At 54.9% G+C, this 16548-nt stretch overlaps 3 protein-coding genes across 4 annotated transcripts in view; 1 reads left to right on the forward strand and 2 right to left on the reverse strand.

The window, feature by feature from the left end:
- The first annotated feature begins 17 nt into the window (after nucleotides 1–17).
- PAF1 (PAF1 homolog, Paf1/RNA polymerase II complex component) overlaps nucleotides 18–16548 on the forward strand; it is a 26099-nt gene continuing 9568 nt past the window's right edge. The window contains exon 1 of the mRNA XM_003943134.4: nucleotides 18–123. The gene's annotated coding sequence lies outside the window, so the exon portion shown is untranslated. The remainder of the gene's footprint in view (nucleotides 124–16548) is intronic.
- Nucleotides 227–2799, reverse strand: ZFP36 (ZFP36 ring finger protein). Its single transcript, XM_003943138.4, has 2 exons — nucleotides 2695–2799; nucleotides 227–1898 (listed from the first exon to the last, which is right to left on the reverse strand). The coding sequence occupies exons 1-2, from the start codon at nucleotides 2734–2736 to the stop codon at nucleotides 942–944; spliced, it is 999 nt and encodes a 332-aa protein (XP_003943187.1). The 5' UTR covers nucleotides 2737–2799; the 3' UTR covers nucleotides 227–941.
- MED29 (mediator complex subunit 29) overlaps nucleotides 10952–16548 on the reverse strand; it is an 8861-nt gene continuing 3264 nt past the window's right edge. The window contains exons 3-4 of one of the 2 annotated variants that reach the window (XM_039466471.2): nucleotides 16139–16223; nucleotides 10952–11491 (exon numbers count right to left, since the gene is read on the reverse strand). In XM_039466471.2, the coding sequence (XP_039322405.1) occupies nucleotides 11273–11491; nucleotides 16139–16223 (304 nt within the window). In that variant the 3' untranslated portion in view covers nucleotides 10952–11272. Of the gene's footprint in view, nucleotides 11562–16138; nucleotides 16224–16548 lie in introns of both variants that reach the window. The other variant, XM_003943136.4, reaches the window with a different exon arrangement.

Below are 16548 nucleotides of genomic sequence, written 5' to 3' on the forward strand. Positions count from 1 at the left end.
GAGAGTTGGGTCAAGGAGCCCCAGACGCCCGGGAACTGGCTCCCCCGGTTCTCATCTGGTGACCTCACCTGGTCCCACCCTTTCAGGTGAACGGCCCGGCCCGGTGACGTCACTTCCTGCCAGGTAAGCGCCGCGGGGCTGGGAGGAGCAGAGTTGACTGGTTCCAAAGTCACCCCTTCCCTCCCCATTCTTGTCTCTAGACCGCGAAGAAGCGAAGGATCCCAGCTTACACGCAGATTCCGTTTATTTAAAAATTTCCAAAAACACAAAAATAGACTTTTAAGGTAACAATATATATTACTAAATATATTATTATAGTCTACTTATAATAATTATAACGTCGTTTCCAATATTACAAAAAAAGAGGAAGAAAAATACGAGGGAAGCACAGACGACCCAATATATATAAATACTATAAAATCATATTAGAATAAATAAAGTCGTCATAAATAAAGACCCATTGATTCATGGGTGGGGTTTGGCAACAGCTTTGGCTACTTGCTTTTGGAGGGTAATTTGAGCACCAGGATTCCCCCTCAGGGGAGGTTCCAGTCACCAGGAGACTCTGGAACCTCAGATCTCTAAAAACTGGAGGGGCAGAGAAGGCCTATTATTCACAGCACTTAAGATTCCAGGAGACAGGTGTGCGCAGGGAAGAGGTGGGGGAGAGGGTTCATTGCCTCCCTTAAATATGCTACATTTTTTTTTTTTTAAAGAACCTCAGAAGACACTCCATTCCCCACCACGAATACTGAGCTTCCACACTTGGGGACCTGCCCCAGCGTGAGGTCAGGGGAGTGGGTTAATGCATTCTGGAAAAGGGGGTTTCCTGATTGCTGTCCCCCAAGTCTCCACAGCTCTGGGTCCATGGAAAGACCACATTGCAAGAGATGTGGCTCCCCCCTTGAGATCCAGCTGATCTGGCGAGGCAGAGTCACTTGTCATTCAGAAACAGAGATGCGATTGAAAATGGGGAGTCGCCGGGGGGCTGCCGTGGGCTGGGGTGGTGGAAAAACCCCCGCCTCGAAGACTGGAGAGTCAGAGCCCCCCAAGCTGCTGCCGCTGCTGGCGTATTCATCAGGGTCAGATCCCAGGGATTGTACAGAGGGGCTTCGAACCAGGCCACCCAAGGCCCCCCCCCAGACGCTCATAGGGGTGGCCCTTCGGCAGGAGGGGCAACAGACTGGGGTGGGGTCTCTTCGAGCCACGGGGGTACCAGGGGCAGCAGAGAAGGCAGAGGGTGACAGTGGAAGGTCCCCAGGTGGTGGTGGGGAGCTGGAGGGCGAGAAGGAGCAGGACAGGGAAGGGCCGGCCAGGCCTGGCGGTGGTGGTGAGGTCCGGCGGCCGGAGGGTAGGCCAGAGAAACTGATGCTCTGGCGAAGCACAGGAGGGTGGCCCGGGGCCGCCAGGTCTTCGCTGGGGTTGTGGATGAAGTGGCAGCGAGAGCCGTAGGGGCAGCGGCCCTGGAGGTAGAACTTGTGGCAGAGTTCCGTCTTGTACTTGGGGTGGCGATTGGCTTGGCGCAGCTCGCCGAGGCCATGGGCAAACTGGCATTTGGCCCCATAGCGGCAGCGCCCACTCTCTGAGAAGGTCCGACATAGCTCAGTCTTGTAGCGGGAGGAGGTGGTGGGGGTCGCTGTGGGCGAGGTGGGTGAGGGTGACAGCTCGGGGCCCAGGTGGGGAGCCAGCGGTGCGAAGCCAGGAGGTGGGGGCACCCAGCCAAAGCTGCGGCCCTCCACCAGGCTGGTGGAGCGGCCAGGCAGGCGAGAGATGACCCCAGACGGGCTGCAGTCAGAGGGGCTCAGGCTCCAGAGTCCCGAAGAGCCCCAGCCTGGGCTGGACTCAGCCTCTCCGTGGTCGGATGGCACGGGCGCGTCAGCGTTCAGCGACAGGAGGCTCTGCGGAAATGGCTCGGTTAAGGCACCCGAAAATGCAGGGCGGCGCCCCACCCCAGCTGCAGGGATCAAGAGCTTGCCAAGCCGGTTTGTGGGCTCCCGGCCTGAGCCCCACCCGCCCGCAGAAAATCCCAGGTTCCAGATGCCAGGAACCCAGATTTGGAGATTCCGAGTTTACCCCCGACCGAGACATTATCCCGAGGGACTCTCGGAATTCCTGTTTCCCCGGCTGGACCAAGAGGGGTCCCCGAAGTCAGAGCGCACCACTATTTCCCAGTTTTGAGTCTCTGGGCCTCCCCCGATATGACCCACGCGTCGGGATCTCCAGTTTCACAACTGGAGGAACCGGGCAAAGTTGACCCAGGAGTCCGGATCGCTTTGGTTTTAGGGTTTTCAGAGAAGTACGGTCAGGGACTGGTGAGACATTGAGTCGTATCCCCCCACCCTGAGACTTCAGCCCCACAAACGCCTCCGCGCAAAAGCACGCCCTCAGCAACGACTAGGGGTGAGCCAGGTATGGGGGCCACTTCCTCCTCCAGACAGCCTCGGTGTGAGAAATGTTCTCCGACTTTCCACTTGCACGGGCCGCCCCGCCCTTGTTTGAGCCAAGACCCGGGAGACGCGAGCTCCGTTTCTACCTCCAAATCACCAAGCTGGTCTCGGGAGCAGAAGGCAGGGGCGCCGGGCTGGCGCGCTAGGGAGCCCCAGTTGGAGAGGGGAGGCAAGCGTCCACGGCTGGAGCTTGCGGCTCTAGAGAGCTGGGAGTCAGGCTTGCAGGTGCCGAGTGGCGGGGACTCACCTCGTAGATGGCGGTGAGATCCATGGTGTAGCGGTTGGCCATGAGGGAGTCGGCCAAGTGTCGGAGCGCTGAAGTCAGGCTGAGGCTGGCAGGGAGAGCCGTCTTCTTATAGAAAACGGGGCGGGGCCGGGGGCGGGGCAGGAGGGGCGCTTCCCGGACGCGCGCCCCTGGCGCAGCCTGGCTGGCTCCGGACTGGTTCCCTTCCGCCCGGCCCTGGGCCAGGACGCGCCTGAGTTTGGCCGGTGGACAGCCGCGACCGGGCGGGGAGTGCGTGGGGTAGGGGTGGGGGTCGGCGTGGGGGTGCGAATGGCGGGGCGCCTGCCGAGTTTTCAGAGCTGGAGACTGAGGCTTGTAGAAGGGAACTGGGACGGAGGTGGGGGCAGGGCTCCCAGGGCAACTGACAAGGGCAGAGGCCCGATGGGGCGTGTGCGTGCGACACAGAGGGACGGGGGTGGCGAGAGACACGCAGAGGGGCACAGACAGACAGGGAGAGAGGCAGAGAGAAAAACATCAACAGAGACGCAGAGAGGGTTGGAGAGAGTGAGGAGGGGCGGGAAGGTGGAGAGAGAGAGAGAAAGTCCCAGAAACAGATTCAGAGGGAGAAGAGAGTTGGGAGGATCACAGAAACAAACCGAAAGGGGCTGAGCGCAGTGGCTCACGCCTGTGATCACAGAACTTTTTGTGTTTTTCTTTCTTTCTTTTTGGGAGACAGGATTTCTCTGTGTTGCTCAGGCTGATCTCGGGCTCCTGAGCTCTGGTGATCCTCCCACCGCGGCCTCCCAAAGAGCTGGAATTACAGGTGTGAGCCGCCAAGCTCGGCCAATCCCGGCCAATCCCAGCAGTTTGAGAGGGTGAGGCAGGTAGATTATCTGAGATCAGGAGTTTGAAGTCAGCTTGGGCAACAGCGAGATCCCATCTCTATAAAATGTATTATTTAAAAAAAAAAAAAAAAAAAAAAAGATGGGCCGGGCGCGGTGGCTCAAGCCTGTAATCCCAGCACTTTGGGAGGCCGAGACGGGTGGATTATGAGGTCAAGAGATGGAGACTATCCTGGTCAACTTGGTGAAACCCCGTCTCTACTAAAAATACAAAAAATTAGCTGGGCATGGTAGCGCGTGCCTGTAATCCCAGCTACTCAGGAGGCTGAGGCAGGAGAATTGCCTGAACCCAGGAGGCGGAGGTTGCGGTGAGCCGAGGTCGCGCCATTGCACTCCAGCCTGGGTAACAAGAGCGAAACTCCATCTCAAAAAAAAAAAAAGATGACACCTGTTGTCATTTAGAAAAATAAAGAAAGAAAAGAAAGAAAGACTGGGCAAAAAGGAGAAAGACTGTGAGAAACAAGCACTTAAAGAACTCTGTAAAACAAAGTCCCAAGAAAGAACCAGCAGGCCTTGGAGGAGAATTCTCAGAACTGCCTGCCTTGTGTGGTCTCACTCCCAAACAGCCCAGACAGATAAGGAGGCCGGGACCGCCCTCCCGTTTACCACTTGCTGGGATTGAGTGGGTGAGAGAGTGGGTTGGGGTCCAGGATGCCCGGTGAAGCTGAAAAGGGGCCTCCTTTCCCAATTAACAGGGTGCCCCTAGCCCCTCACTTTCAGGCAGATAATTTCTTCTGGGCTGATCGTTGTTCTAAGTGCTCTAAGTATGTACAGTAATCCTAAGAAGCCAAGTGGTATGCCCATTTAATGCAGGGGGAAACCAAAGCCGAGTTACTCTTCCGTCTGGCTCACACCTGTAGCCCCAGCACTGTGGGCGTCGGAAGTGGGAGGATCACAAGGGCTCAGGAGTTAGAGACCAGCCTGGGCAACAATGAATCCCGATTTCTACAAAACATACACAAACTTAGCTGGGTGTGGTGCACACCTGTGGTCCCACTACTGGGCAGGGGGAGGGGGCAGGCTGAGGTGGGAGAATGGCTTGATCCAGGAGGTGGAGGTTGCAATGAGCCGAGACTGGGGTTTTTGTCCAGGGGGATAAAAAAGTGACTCTTCTAGTTCGAGCTAGCAAATGGCAGAGGCCTCATACCAGGGCCTGAAATTATGTTGAGGTTTACCCTCTAGGAAAACTCAAGGTGGGAAAGGTGGAGGTCTTTTATTATAATGGAGAGCTGCATTGATTGAAAACTGTTTTAAGCTTAAAAATAAAATTGGGTCATCCCCAATTGACGGCTGGATGGGCCTCTTATAGTGAGGTGTGCCTTCAGACTACATTTTCTTTTCGAGACAGAGTTTTGCTCTTGTTGCTCAGGCTGGAGTGCAATGGTAGGGTCTTGGCTCACTGCAGACTTCACCTCCCAGGTTCAAGCGATTCTCCTGCCTCAGCATCCTAGGTAGCTGGGATTACAGGCGCCTGCCACCACGCCCAGCTAATTTTTGTATTTTTAGTAGAGACGGGGTTTCACCATGTTAGACTGGTCTCAAACTCTTGACTTCGGGTGATCCACCTGCCTTGACCTCCCAAAGTGCTGGGATTGCAGGTGTGAGTCACTGCACCTAGCCCAGACTACATTTTCAAGGCTCATTTCCCACACTGGCGCATTGTTTCTTATCAAAGGGTTGCCCTAAGTGAAAACTCTCCTTAAGATCTGGGAAGACAATTTGTTTTTAAAGGGGTGTTGGAGAACTGGCTGTCCCGAGTGAAAATGCGGGGGTCGAATCATTGCCACAGTGCGCAGTTATAATGGTGGAAAGTTCATTCTTGCAGGGTGCGGGCTTGTATCAAGGTGGGGAGATTCTGCCAGGATCCACGTCGACTTGCTTCGTCGGAGAGCTGTTGGGGGGAATCCCTGGTGCGTCGCTTGCTGAGGCCGGGGGCCTTCCCGGGCCGGTCTCGTGAGCTGGGCGGGCCGAGGGCGGCTCTGGCACGGTTGTGGCCTCCTCCTCGCCAGTGACTCACTCGTAGGGGGCGGGGGAGCGGGGGCTTCCTGGAAGCCGTGACGAGGAGGTTCAGCCCGGACACTCGGGTTCCTCTCCTGTAACCAGGGCTCCTGTCTCCTGTAAACAGAGCCCCGAGGACAACGGGGGGGGGGGGGGGAAGGGGCGAGGAGGGGGACATGGGACCCGCCTCTCGGCCGAGCTCCAGATCCTTACGCAGCTTATAGGACTGAGGCGGGGAAAGAGGAGTTGGGGGCACCCTTGGGTCTTCGGAGCCCGGCTCAGCTTGGGCTGCGATCTATCCTGGAGGAGGGATTCCAGTTTCTACTCCCCAGAGACCGGGAGCATTTCCCATCCCTGAGTCAGGCTGACTCCCTCCTCTCTCCCATCTGCTGAGTCATCGGTCCCAGAGTCAGGACTTTTGGGATAGGGCCACTCTCAAAGGAGGGGGATGCTTTGCTCGCAGAAAGACTGGTCCTCCGTCTCCCTAGACCGACAGACCTGTAGACCGACCCAGAAGCCAAGGCCTCAGTCCCTCCTCGAAGTGACCCAGGGGCCTGAGTCCCCAACCCCTTCTCCCTAAGACCCAGGAGTCCAAGTCTCAGCCCCCTCCTCTCTCAGGACCTCGGAATCCGAGACCCCAGCCCCTCCTCCCTCAGACCCAGGGGTCCAGGCCCCCAGCCCCCTCCTCCCTCAGACCCACGGGTCCGGGCCCGTCCCTAAGCCCTCCTCCCTCAGACCCGGGAGACCCCCCCCAAGCCCCTCCTCCCTCAGATCCAGGAGACTAGGCCCTCGGTCCTCCCCCCATGTCTCGGGAGTCCCAGGACAGGAGGAAGTTCATGGCAGTACTCCTCCCTGTTCCCCACGTAGCCAGCGGGAAAATCCGCGGCCCCAGCAGCGGCCGGGAATCCCCTCTGGAATGACGGTGGGGAAGGGGATGGCCGGGGTCCCCCGCGGGGAGCTGGGGCCAGTCCTGGGCGGGTGGGGAGAGAAGGAAAGGGGCGGAAACCAGAAAGGCTAAAAATACAGCCAGCACTTCCGGCCTAGGGGGAGGGGAGCGGAGAGCAGAGTTTCCAGAAAAACAAGCGGGGACGGGAAATGCGGGGGTGTGAGAGCCGGCCGAGTGCGCGGGCGAGCTGGGGCCCGTGTACCCGCGGCACGTGTGCCCGCGCCCTGTGTGCGCCTGGCGTGATTGCCTGGGCCTGAGCTGGCGTGGCCGAGGGCCCGGCTGGCCGTCTGTGCCCTGGCCTGCCACTGCGTGGGCGGTGGGCCTGGGCCGGCCGGCGTGTGTGCTCCCGGGTGCAAAGGTGTGCGCCTTGGCATTTGGGGGTGCGAGGTCCGGCGTGCCTGCTGAGAGACGAGAGTGTGCCCAGTTTCCTGTGAGAAGGCTGTGTGCATACAATCCCGCGCGACTTGGCGGTGTGAATCAGTGTGTGAAACCGCCTGTGTGATTGTGCCATGTGTGCGTTGACCGTCTGTGGGTGTGGGGTGGATGCTCTGTTGTAACTGTACTGCAGTTTGTCTTTGAGGCGGCATTCGTAAGAACATGAGGTTTTCATCCCCACCTGCACATCTGTGTGTAGTTCTGAGCCACTGTGGGATCCGCAGTGACTCAGTGTGTGTAACTCTTCGCAGGTGCCTGGGTGAGGGAATGACTCTACCTTCCCCTGTGAGTGAGGCTCTGTGCACACACAACTCTGTGTGTCGTGTGTGTGTGTGTGTGTGTGTGTGCGTGTTTGTGTGTGCGCGCCTTTGAGGCAGGGTCTCGCTCTGTTGCCCAGGCTAGAGTCCAGCGGCATGATCTTGCTCACTGCAGCCTTGACCTCCCAGCTGAATCCATCCCCCTACTTCAGCCTCCCAAGTAGAGGCACGTGCCATCACACCCGACAGACACATCTGAAGCTGTGTCAGCATCCGTGTGACTCCAGCTGTGACAGTGCAACAAGGCCCTTGTGGTTCAGTGTGTGTGGTCCCCAGGTGTTCACATGTCTACGTCCTTTGGTCCTTTGTCGTGGGTGTCTAAGACTGCGTGGGCACATCACAGTAGGCCAGCATCTGAATGCTGTTCCTGTGGCCCCAGTCATAAGGCAGTGAAACGGATGAACTTTGGTTCTTGACGTCTACAGCCCGCGTGATGGGGAGAGTGGCTGGTGAGCTCCCCCTTTATGTCACTGGTTCTTGTGTCTGTCTCCGTGGGCAGAGCAGACATGCAGATGCAAGAACCTGAGAAGCTGGGGCAGTGCCGCTGAGGCTGCTGCTGATAGTGCTGGGCTAAGGACAGGGCTGAGTCAGCCCGTGATGGGCAAAGTCTGCGATGGGGTGAGAGATAGCTTATCGGGTTAAGTGGTGGTTTCGAGGGTGTTGTGTTCATACAGCTGGGTTGCTCCCTAAGAGTATTTGTTTGTGGGATTGTCAATGGAATGGGGTTCTTGGGGGGCACCGTGGTTGTAGGATGGTGCGTTAGCTCTGCAGGGGGGCAGGCATGCTGTGTTGCTGGAGTCCCTACAGTCCAATTTGTGGTGGCTGTGCGCCTCACATCCACCCCCTCCATGGAGCCTGCAGTGTGCACCAGACTGTGTAATCTCCCTCTGGGTTTAATAATCTAGCAAAGCCAAGTCCTCACCAAGGCCCTCTGTGACCTGTCTGGATTTCCTCTCCTATCCCTGCTCCCCCATTGTGCCCAAGCCTCCTTTTTATGTGTTCCATAAAGCCCAGCACATTCCTGTCCCAGGGCCTTGGCATGGGCAGTTCCCTCTGTCTGGAGCACTCTTGCCTGGATGTGTGGATGTCCCCGAGCTTATTCCCTCTCCAGGGCTGCTCTAAAATCACCTTCTCGGCTAGGCTCACGCCTATAATCCCAGCACTTTGGGAGGCCAAGGCAGGTGGATCACTAGGTCAAGAGATTGAGACCATCCTGGTCAACATGGTGAAACCCCATCTCTACTAAAAATACAAAATTAGCTGGGCATGGTGGCGCAGCCTGTAGTTCCAGCTACTCGGGAGGCTGAGGCAGGAGAATTGCCTGAACCCAGGAGGTGGAGGTTGCAGTGAGCTTAGATTGCACCATTGCACTCTAGCCTGGTGACAGAGCGAAACTTGTCTCAAAAACAACAAAAGCAGGCTCTCCGTCAACCAAGCTGGAATGCAGTGGTGTGATCACAGCTCACTGCAGCCTAGACCTCTCAAGCTAAAGGGATCCTCCCACCTCAGTCCCTGAGTACCTGGGAATCTGGGAATGCACCACCACACCTGGCTAAGTTTTGTATTTTTTTCAGATATAGGCTTTTGCTAGGTTGCCCGGACTGGCCTTGAATTCCTGGGCTCAAGACACCACCTGTCTGCGCCTCCCAAAGTGATGGGATCACAGGCCTGGGCCACTGCACCTGGCCCCAGCATTTCCACTTCTGATCTCACTTTTCAGCTTTAATTTTTCACCCCTGGTATCTTTTACTTTTATCACATGTACTGTCTCTCACTAGAATACCAGCTACAGGAATACAGGGCTTGGGCACAAGATACCCAATGTGTTTGCTGAGTGACTCCAACTTCCTGGTGCCCGCCTTTCACCCTGTGTCCCTGGTAAATGTGCATCCATCACCCGACCACCCACTCTGTGTGTCTGTGGCTTCCCTGGGTGTGGTTTTCAGCACTGGTAGGCCCTGTACCATGGGTGCTGGGCTCTCAGGCCCCCTATCTGTGTGTGATGTTGACTACCTGTGAGGGCCAGCAGTCCCTCAGTCTTCCTGTGTGTGTGTGCTCATGGACGGACATGTCTCTACCACTGCTGGTGGGCTCCGCTTGGGCGAGGGTTAGTGGTTTTCAGCTGTATTGAAGATAACTATGTCACGTTGGGCAGGACTATGACTATGTTATCCTACTTATTTGGAGATGAAGTGTGGTTAAGGAGATGTATGATGGTACCCCAGTGTCAAGGACTAGATGGTCAGTTTTTTTTTTTGAGACTGAGTCTTACTCTGTCGCCCAAGGCTGGAGTGCAATGGCACAGTCTTGGTTCACAACCTCTGCCTCCCAGGTACAAGCGATTCGCCTGCCTCAGCCTCCTGAGTAGCTGGGATTACAGTCGCGCTAAATTTTTGTATTTTTAGTAGAGAGGGTGTTTCACCATTTTGGCTAGGCTGGTCTTGAACTCCTGACCTGAGGTGATCCACCTGCCTTGGTCTTCCAGAGTGCTAGGATTACAGGCGTGAGCCACCGCATGTGGCCTAGATGGTCAGTGTTATGTGTCAACTTGGGCGGGCTTCAGTCCCAGTTATTCAATCAAACACTCATCTAGCTGCAGCTATGGAAGTGTTTTGTAGATGTGATTGAAGTCCGTATCAGTTGACTTTAGATAGGGAGATTATCCCACATCTGGGGACTGGGTAGAAAACTGATTAAGTGAGATAAATGGGCAAAACTGAGGCTTCCCTGGAGGAGAAATTCCTCCTAGGGACAGTGCTCCAGCCTTCCTCCTGCCCTGCATGCCTAGGCATTGAAGGAAGAACAAGGGGAGGAGTTTCCTGGGACACATGCGGCTGGCCATTTCTGTTTCCCCAGTGGGGACTTGGGCTCAGTGTGAATCACAGAGGTCTCCATGGTCCTGGGGTTTCCTTGCAGAGATGGCGTCCAGGACAGGAGGCCACTGGGTGGCAATGTGGGAACCATGGCACAGAAGGTATTGGGTGGGGCAGTTCTCCAACCAGGCTGAGTCACTAGAGCCTTTCACACCCCAACATCTGAGCCTGGGCTGGTAACTCCGCCCTGCACTTGCTCAGGCCTGAAGCCCGAGGCTGAGCTTCCTGAAGCTCCCAGGGAAGCAGGGAATCTGGCGGGGCACTCCCTCCTTGAAGCCCCCTCCCCAGGGCCTGCTTCCCGGAGCTGGGGCTCAGGCGCCTGGGTTCTTCCCCAGGACTGATGATTCATCCCGGCTGGGGCCTTTTCACTTCTCCTTTGGGGCTAAAAATACTGGGACCCAGGCATCCAGCTGGGCCAGCCTTGTCACAGATTGCACAACGCCCCACACTTGAGTTCCGCTGACGCAGGCTTGGGTGCGGGTGGAGGCCCGAGTTGCACCCTGCTCAGACCCATGGAGCTCAGAGCCTGGGCCCCTCCACTGCTCCTTTCCTAGGCCAAGGACCCTGGGGTCTGGGCTGACATGGGAGCCTCTGGGGTACTCTGGGCTTGGCTGTGGCCCCTGGAAATCCCTTCCGTTAGTCCCAGATAAGAGTGCTGGCCTCCTGCATAGACACAGAGTCCCAGTTAGGAGCTGGGACAGAAGACAGCTAAAGAGGACTAAGAGAGAGAGGCCAGAGAGAGAGGCATAGGACCACAGGGGCAGAGACACATTAGCCAGCGCAGAGAGACAAGGACAAAAAGAGACGGGATGAGACAGACAACTGTAATAGAGACAGAAGGGCAGACAGAGCCCACCTCCGAGCTGGAGACAGGAGGGACTGAGAGAGAGGGGACAGCCAGGGCCCCACACCCAGCCCAGGTTGGGAGAGGGCCCCTGGAAAAGAGAGGTCATCAACACACATAGTCCAAAGTCTACCTGAGGCTAGGAGCCGGAGCAGGAAGAAGGGCCGGGGAGGCAAGGGCCCCGCCTGCGTAATCCCTGTCGGCCTCTGCTGCCCCCTGCTGGCTCCAGCCGCAGTGTTCAGACAGGAAGAGTCAGAGGAGGCTGCTGGGTTTAGGCCTAGGCCACTTCATTCCCTTTGCACACCACCCACCGACCACTGCCTGCCCCCGCCTTCACAGGGTGCCCCCAGGGCCAGCAGGTGGTGCGGGCGTCTTGCCCGTGACCTTGTTGGCACAGTCCAGCAGGGCGGTGTGAATGTCCTTGGCACAAGTAATCTGGGCTTTGATGACCGCCAGGTACTGTGGGTAGGGCAGGCTGTCCGGCTGCACTGCGTCGGGCTTGGTGGCTGTGGGCACCAGTGTGGGAGAGTGCTTGGCACTGTCGCAACTCTGTGACAGGCACTCATGTGCCAGGCGCTGTGGACAGACAGGTAAGGGGGCAGCATCAGCCCCACCCCAGGTCATTCTACCCCACCCCAAGAGCTAGTTAGGGGTTATCGGTTTGGCCTCTGGATTTCCCAGGTCTGGGAGTCAGAGCCTGGCCCTGCCAATCACTTGCTGGGGAACCTGGGGCATTCGGCTGCTCTTCTCTGAGCTTCAGTTTCCTCCTTTGGAAAATGGGTTTAATAACCACCTCTTCCTACCTCATAAGGTGAGAACAGTTAGAGCAGGTGTGTGACACCCAGGCACAGGTCCTGGCACACCGTTTAAAGTGCCAAGAAATGTTAGCTACTATCCCTGTTACTGCCCCCGTCCCAGGCCTAGTGTTGGCAATGGCATCTCGGATGGCATCTGTCCCTGTTTTCTGCCTGCTTCTCTAGCTGCTCTACTTTTTATTTTTTGAGACGGAGTCTTGCTCTGTCACCAGGCTGGAGTGCAGTGGCACGAGTTCAGCTCACTGCAACCTCCACCTCCTGGGTTCAAGTGATCCTCCTGCCTCAGCTTCCCGAGTGGCCGGGACTACAGGTGTGTTCCACCGCGCTCAGCTAATTTTTTGTATTTTTTAGTAGAGACAGGGTTTCACCATATTGGCCAGGATGGTCTTGATCTCTTGACCTCATGATCCACCTGCCTCGGCTTCCCAAAGTACTGGGATTACACCATGCCTGGCCTTTTTTTTTTTTTGAGAAGGAGCTTCACTCTGTTGCCCAGGCGGCAGTGCAGTGGCATAATCTTGGCTCACCGCAACCTCCACCTCCCGGGTTCAAGCGATTATTTTGCCTCAGCCTCCCAAGTAGCTGGGACTACAGGCCTGGGCCACCACTCCCAGATAAATTTTGTATTTTTAGTAGAGATGGGGTTTCACCATGTTGGTCAGGCTGCTCTCAAACTGCTGACCTCATGATCTGCCCACCTCGGCCTCCCACAGTGCTGGGATTACAAGTGTGAGCCACCGCACCTGGTCAGCTCTAGGTGCTTCTCACACTACCTAAGACATGCGAACAGCCATTCCCAGCCCTGTCGTCTCACTGTTCAACACCTCCCAGGGCCGTCACACTCACACACACCACTCAGCTTCCACCTCTGCACTGACGGTGCCCCTATTGTCGCCACCTTCCCTGACATTCCTAGGGCACTTATACTCCCCAAAACTGCTCCTCCTAGGTCCCTGTTTCAGGGACAGCCCTCCATTCTAAACCAGAGAACTAAGCCTCATCCTAGAAACCTTCTATCCTTCTAGCACACCAGTCCTGTGGCCCGCATACAAAGCCTTGCACACAAACCTCTCAAGTTCCCATCAGTCTTCCACGTTTTCTCATGGCCCTGCCCTGGTGCAGCCTAGTCCAGGTGTACTTGGATTCTGCCATGGTTGCCTCCTTGGGCTCCTGCCTCTAGTCTCAGCCCCTTGAACCCACCCCTCATTTGCCAGTCAGAGGCATATTCCTAAGAAGCAGATAGGACGCTGGGTGCGTCGGCACACACCTGTAATTCCAGCACTTTGGTAGGCTGAGGTGGATGGATCACAAGGTCAGGAGTTCAAGACCAGCCTGGCCAAAACCATGAAACCCTGTCTCTGCTAAAAATACAAAAAAAAAAAAAAAAATTAGCTGGGCGTGATGGCACACATGTAATCCCAGCTACTCGGGAGGCTCAGCCAGATAATTGCTTGAACCCGGGAGGTGGAGGTGGCAGTGAGCCGAGATTGCGCCACTGTACTCCAGCCTGGGTGACAGAGCAAGACGCTGTCTCAAAAAAAAAAAGGAAGCCGGGCGCGGTGGCTCACGCCTGTAATCCCAGCACTTTGGGAGGCCGAGGTGGGTGGATCACGAGGTCAAGAGATCGAGACCATCCTGGTCAACATGGTGAAACCCCATCTCTACTAAAAATACAAAAAATTAGCTGGGCATGGTGGCCCGTGCCTGTAGTTCCAGCTACTCAGGAGGCTGAGGCAGGAGAATTGCCTGAACCCAGGAGGCGGAGATTGCGGCGAGCCAAGATTGCACCATTGTACTCCAGCCTGGGTAATAAGAGCGAAACTCCGTCTCAAAAAAAAAAAAAAGAAAAAAAGCAGATAGGTCCATGCCTCCCCAGTACCCTTAGGGTTGTATTTAAACTCCCAACAAGCTCCTGTGCCTACCACACTGAATTACTTGATGTTCCTAAAACAAATTTTTTTTTTTTTTTTTTTTTTTGAGACGGAGTTTCGCTCTTGTTACCCAGGCTGGAGTGCAATGGCGCAGTCTCAGCTCACTGCAACCTCCGCTTCCTGGGTTCAGGCAATTCTCCTGCCTCAGCCTCCTGAGTAGCTGGGATTACAGGCATGTGCCACCATGCCCAGCTAATTTTTTGTATTTTTAGTAGAGACGGGGTTTCACCATGTTGACCAGGATGGTCTTGATCTCTCGACCTCGTGATCCACCCGCCTCGGCCTCCCAAAGTGCTGGGATTACAGGCTTGAGCCACTGCGCCCGGGCCCCTAAAACAAATTTAAAGCAAATGTTATTCCCTCTGGCTGGAACATGGTTCTGCAACTACCAAGCTTCTCAACCTCTCAACTTTTCCTTCAAAACTCAGGCCAGGCTAGGCACAGTGGTCTGTAATCCCAGCATGTTGGGAGGCCAAGGTGGGCGAAATCAATTGAGCCCGGAGTTCAAGACTAGCCTTCAACATGGTAAAACCCTGTCTCTACAAAAAATAAAAAAATTAGCCAGGCGTGGCAGTACATGCGTGTAGTCCCAGCTTCTTGGGAGGTTGAGGTGGGAGGATCACTTCAGCCCAGGAAATAGAGGCTGCAGTGAGCTGAGATTGTGTCACTGCACTCCAGCCTGGGCGACAGAGTGAAACACTGTCTCAAAAAATAAAACAAAATAAATTAAAAAGAGCCGGGCATGGTGGCTCATGCTTGTAAACCTAGTACTTTGGGAGGCTGAGGTGGGTGGATCACCTGAGGTCAGGAGTTCAAAACCAGCCTGACCATCATGGTGAAACCCCATCTTTAAAAAATAAATAAATACTGTAATCCCAGCACTTTGGGAGGCCAAGGTGGGTGGATCACAAGGTCAAAAGATTGAGACCATCCTAGTCAACATGGTGAAACCCTGTCTCTACTAAAAAAATATAAAAAATTAGCTGGGCATGGTGGTGCGTGCCTGTAATCCCAGCTACTCAGGAGGCTGAGGCAGGAGAATTGCCTGAACCCAGGAGGTGGAGGTTGCGGTGAGCCGAGATCGCGCCATTGCACTCCAGCCTGGGTAACAAGAACGAAACTCCGTCTCAAAAAAAATAATAATAGGCCGGGCGCGGTGGCTCAAGCCTGTAATCCCAGCACTTTGGGAGGCCGAGGCGGGTGGATCACGAGGTCGAGAGATCGAGACCAACCTGGTCAACATGGTGAAACCCCGTCTCTACTAAAAATACAAAAAACTAGCTGGGCATGGTGGTGCGTGCCTATAATCCCAGCTACTCAGGAGGCTGAGGCAGGAGAATTGCCTGAACCCAGGAGGCGGAGGTTGCGGTGAGCCGAGATCGCGCCATTGCACTCCAGCCTGGGTAACAAGAGCGAAACTCCGTCTCAAAAAAAAAAAAAAAAGAAAAAATAATAATAATAATAAATAAATAAATAAAACGCCAGACGCAGTGGCTCCTGCCTATAATCCTAGCACTTTAGGAAACTGAGGCGGGCGGATCATTTAGGGCCAGGAGTTTGAGACCAGCCTGGCCAAAATAGTGAAATCCTATCTCTACTAAAAATACAAAAGCTGGCCAGTCATGGTGGTGTGCACCTGTAGTCCCAGCTACTTGGGAGGCTGAGGCATGAGAATTGCTTGAAACCAGGAGGAGGTTGCGGTGAGCTGAGACTGCACCACTGCACTCCAGCCTGGGTGACATATGCCTAGTATTATGTTAAGTAGTTTATATGCATAATATGAGTTTTCCTGGAAACTCCATTTTCCTAACGAGGAACCCAGGGCTCAGAGGTAGAGATTGATGGTACATCTGACAGCAGTGTCTGTATTCTTTTTTTCTTATTTTATATTTTATTTTATTTTTTATTTTATAATTTTATTTTATTTATTTTATTTTTTTTATTCAGTGTCTGTATTCTTAGTCACTTGCCCTCCTCTCAGCTCCTGCCCCTCCTCCCTCCTTTGTCCCAGATTTGCTGACATGTGCTCTAGCAGTAGCCTTCCCTAAGCCACTCTCTCCCTATCGCCATCCTGGGCTTCTACACCTGAGATTCCCCCATCCCAGCCCCGATCCCTGAGCCTGTGCCTCCCCAATCATAACCCTAAGCACTCTGGCCTAGGCTTCTCCCATCACAGCACTTACCACTCTGAGCTGTCCCTGTTTAGGGGTATGTTTGTTATTCCATGCAATTAAAAGCTCTGTGAGGGCACAGATCAGAGCAACCCTGTGTCCCCAGCATTGGTGGAAGCACAGGTCTGGCCCACAGGAAGTCCCCAGTTGAGTGTGAGCTGACTGACTGAGGGTTTCTGAAGACCCCGGAGAATGGAATAGAGCTGTGGTTACCCAGTGTCTAGGAGACCTCTTACCAGGCAGAGCTCCAGCTGGTCACAGAGTGCGTAGAACTCCTCCAGACACTTGTCAAAGCGCTGTATGGGTCCGTCACTGCTCTTTCTACAGACCAGGAAAAAAGGATGTCTGAAGAATTGATTTCTAATCTCTGGGACACCAGTATCTAACCAACCCACTGTCCATCAGGAAACTAGGTACGGGCCCAGGAGATCTGAAGTAGTGGCTGAAAACAGAAAGAGTTTTAAAAAAACAAAACAAACAAACAAACAAAAACAACAAAAAACAAAGGCCAGGCGAGGTGGCTCACACCTATAATCACAGCACTTTGGGAGGCCGAGACAGGTGGATCATGAGGTCAAGAGATCGAGACCATCCTGGTCAACATGGTGAAACCCCATCTCTACTAAAAATGCAAAAATTTGCTGGG

The sequence above is a fragment of the Saimiri boliviensis genome, chromosome 14 (genome assembly GCF_048565385.1).
Source record: "Saimiri boliviensis isolate mSaiBol1 chromosome 14, mSaiBol1.pri, whole genome shotgun sequence".
Lineage (NCBI taxonomy): Eukaryota > Metazoa > Chordata > Mammalia > Primates > Cebidae > Saimiri > Saimiri boliviensis.

Coding starts and splice junctions, on each gene's coding strand:
- ZFP36 (XM_003943138.4), bottom strand. CDS start 2,736: ATGGCCAACCGCTACACCATGGATCTCACCGCCATCTACGAG. Junction 1,899..2,694: donor ATCTCACCGCCATCTACGAG/GTGAGTCCCCGC, acceptor CCATTTCCGCAG/AGCCTCCTGTCGCTGAACGC.